This window comes from Pan paniscus, chromosome 15 (assembly GCF_029289425.2).
Source record: "Pan paniscus chromosome 15, NHGRI_mPanPan1-v2.0_pri, whole genome shotgun sequence".
NCBI lineage: Eukaryota > Metazoa > Chordata > Mammalia > Primates > Hominidae > Pan > Pan paniscus.
This window is the reverse complement of record NC_073264.2, coordinates 56,348,355-56,351,999: the sequence shown is the minus strand read 5'-3', so window position 1 is coordinate 56,351,999 and position 3,645 is coordinate 56,348,355. Positions and strand designations below refer to the sequence as shown.

Below are 3,645 nucleotides of genomic sequence, written 5' to 3'. Positions count from 1 at the left end.
TGTGGGGCTGGCTAAGCAAGCCTGAAATCCACAGAGCACGCAGTCAGCAAGGGAAGATCATAAGCAAGCTGGAACCCTATGGGAACGGGCTAAAGCCTGTTGTGCACAGGCAGTCAGGAAGGAAGATCCAGGAGGAAGGGAGTGCAATTGCAAGCCCAGCTGCTGTTTGGAGTCTCTGAGTTCAGGGAAGATGTAACCCTTCCCTCCCTGCTTTTTAAATAATGGCTTTATTAGGATATAATTCACATATCATACAATGCACCTATTTAAAGTATTCAGTTGATGACAGTCTATTACAAAAGTTGTGCAACCATCATGACAATCAATTTTAGAACATTTTCATCACCCCAGGAAAAAATCCTATATCCATTAGCATATAGTCCCCATTTCCTATCAGCATCCTCCAACCCACACCTCCGGCCATAGACAACTACTTTCTGTCTCTGTAGATTTGCCTGTTCTGGACAACTCATATAAATGGACTCACAGAACATGTGGTCTTTTGCATCTGACTTCTTTTACTTAGCAAAATGTTTTCAAGGTTCATCTATGATGTAGCATGTATCAGTGCTTCATTCCTTTTCATTGTTGAATATTCTATTGTGTAAATATATCACATTTAAAATGGTATTTATTCATCATTTGATAGATATTTGAGTTGTTTTCACTTCTGGACTGTTATAAATAATGCTGCTCTGAACTTTTGTGTAAAGGTTTTTGTGTGGACATATATTTCATGTCTCTTGGGTGTATACCGAGGAGTGGAATTGCTGGGTCATATGGTAACTCTATGTTTAATTTTTGAGGAAGTGCCAATCTGTTTTCCAAAGTAGCAACACTATTTTACATTCCCACCAGCAACTAATAAGGATTCCAGTTTCTTCACATCTTCATCAACACTTTTTATTGTTTTTTTTTCTTTTGAAGTAGATTGAAGCAGTGATTTTTAAAACAAAGAGAGCAGAACTAGAACATCTTAAATTTTTAATCCTTTCTTTACAGGTTACCTAGACCACTTTTGATTAAGAAAACTGTAGAAAGTTAGTAACTGCCACAAGCGAACGCCAGGCGGTGGCACGTGTCAATTTCCACAGAGTCCTGCTTTGCGGGGTGTCTGAATGCACTGCACGGGGTCTCTGCTCACACTTGCTGGAACCAATCGTGGCAGATTTTAGTCCACAGGTCGCTTTTCCCCATATTTCTTTGTAAACTCTTCAGCATTCTTACAGAATTTTTTACGGTCCTTAGAGTATTCTTCAGCTAGGTCAGCCCGAAGCGGGTGCTCGGGCTGGGGGTCATTCACCAGTGCTATGAGGGACTGGATTACTTGGTCGGTTTTGGTTGCTGGCTTCCAGTTTTCAGCACTAATTACTGGCAGACAGACCTGCCCCTTTTCGTCGATGTTTGGGTGATAGATCTTGGTTTTAAATGTGATCTTCAGTGGTTTGAATGGGTACTCTGCTGGAAAGTTGATTTCGATTCTGAAGGCCCCCTTATCATATGGAGGGTTGTCAGGAACAATAAGCCCTTGCCAAGTCAATAAATTAGCTTCATCAACCTGGATGTTACGGAAGTTTTTCATCCCACATTTGCGGATTTCTTCAAGCTCCTTCATCAGCCTCCTGCTGGCCGCCATCTTGGATTTGGTGCTGCTCCTTCCCCCTGTTTATTTTATTTTATTTTTGAGATGGAGTCTCCCTCTGTTGCCCAGGCTGGGGTGTAGTGGCTCAATCTTGGCTCACTGCAACCTCTGCCTCTTGAGTTCAAGCGATTCTGTCTCAGCCTCCCGAGTAACTGAGATTACAGGTGATTGCCACCACGCCTGGCTAATTTTTAAAATATTTTTAGTAGAAACGGGTTTCACCATATTGGCGAGGCTGGTCTCGAACTCTTGACCTCAAGTGATCTGCCCGCCTCAGCCTCCCAAAGTGCTAGGATTACAGGTGTAAGCCACCATGCCGGGCTTGTTACTGTATATTTAAAAAAATTTTTTTAGCCATCCTAATGGATGTGAAATGGTATCTCATTATGGTTTTGATTTGCATTTCCCTAATGACTAATGATGTTGAATACGTTTTCATGTGCTAACTGGCCATTCATATATCTTTTTTGGAAAATGTCTTTTCAAATCCTTTGTTCATTTTGTAAATGGGGTTGTCCTTTTATTGTCGAATTGTAAGAGTTATTTATATATTGTAAATACAAGTCCCTTATCAACCACATAATTTGCAAATATTTTCTCCCATTTAGTAAGCTGTCTTTTCACTGTCTGGATGATATTCTTTGAAGCACAAACATGTTAAATTTTGGTGAAGTCCAATTTATATAGGTACATTCTTCTTTTGTCACTTTGGTTGTTAGTGTTGTATTTAACAAATCATTCCTTAATCCTAGATCAAGAAGATTTACTCCTATGTTTTCTTCTATGTGTTTTATAGGTTTAGCTTTTATATTTAGATCCATAATCCCCTTAGAAATAACTTTTGTGTACAATGTGAGATTGAAGGTTTAACTTCATTCTTTTATATGTGAATATCCAGTTGTCTCAATCACACGTGTTGGAAAGAGTATTCTTTCCCTCGTTAATTATCTTGGCACCCTTATTGAAAATCAGTTGACCATAAATGTAAGAGGGTTTATTTCTGGACTCTCAATTCTATTCCATTGATGTATATTTCTGTCTTCTGTCAGCACTACAATCTTTATTACTTCAGCTTTGTAGTAAGTTTTGCAATCAGGAAGTGTAAGTTCCCCAACTTTGTTCTTTTTAAAGATTGTTTTTATTATTCTGGGTCCCTTACCTTTTCATATAAGTTTTAGGACTAGTTTGTTAATTTCTGTAACAAAGGCAGCTAGAGGTTTTTTGTTTGTTTGTTTTTTGAGAAGGAGTCTCGCTCTTGTCGCCCAGACTGGAGTGCAAAAGCACGATCTCAGCTCACTGCAACCTCCACCTACCAGGCTCAAGCGATTCTCCTGCCTCAGCCTCCCAAGTAGCTGGGAATACAGGCACACACCACCATGCCCAGCTAATTTTTGTATTTTTAGTAGAGACAGGATTTCTCCATGTTGGCCAGGCTGGTCTTGAACTCCTGACCTCAGGTGATCCACCTGCCTCAACCTCCCAAAGTGCTGGGATTACAGGCGTGAGCCACCATGCCCGGCCAACTTTTACTCGTTTCTATTCAGTCTGGATGCCTTTTATTTAATGTTCTTGTCCAATTGCCCTAGATATAACCTCCAGTAAAATGTTGATTAGAAGTGGTGAGACAAGACATTCTTGTCTTGTTCCTAATCTTAGGAAGAAAATATTCAACCTTTTACCACTAAGTATGCTGTTAGCTGTTGGTTTTTCTTTTCTTTTTTTTTTTTAGACTGAGTCTCACTCTGTCACCAGGCTAGAGTGCAGTGGCACGATCTCAGCTCACTGCAACCTCTGCATCCCGAGTTCAAGCAATTCTCCTGCCTCAGCCTGCCAAGTAGCTGAGACTACAGGTGTGCACCACCATGCCCAGCTAATTTTTGTTTTTTTTTTAGTAGAGATGGGGTTTCACCATGTTGGCCAGGATGGTCTCGATCTCTTACCTCATGATCTGCCCGCCTCAGCCTCCCAAAGTGCTGGGATTACAGGCATGAGCCACCGCACCT

The 3,645-nt window shown here is 40.7% G+C and overlaps 1 protein-coding gene across 1 annotated transcript; it reads right to left on the bottom strand.

The window, feature by feature from the left end:
- Positions 1–967: 967 nt before the first annotated feature.
- On the bottom strand, positions 968–1,678 carry LOC100987891 (ubiquitin-conjugating enzyme E2 L3-like). Its single transcript, XM_034937214.3, has one exon. It carries the CDS (start codon positions 1,634–1,636, stop codon positions 1,172–1,174), a length of 465 nt encoding a protein of 154 aa, XP_034793105.2. The 5' UTR covers positions 1,637–1,678; the 3' UTR covers positions 968–1,171.
- Between the last annotated feature and the right edge of the window lie 1,967 nt (positions 1,679–3,645).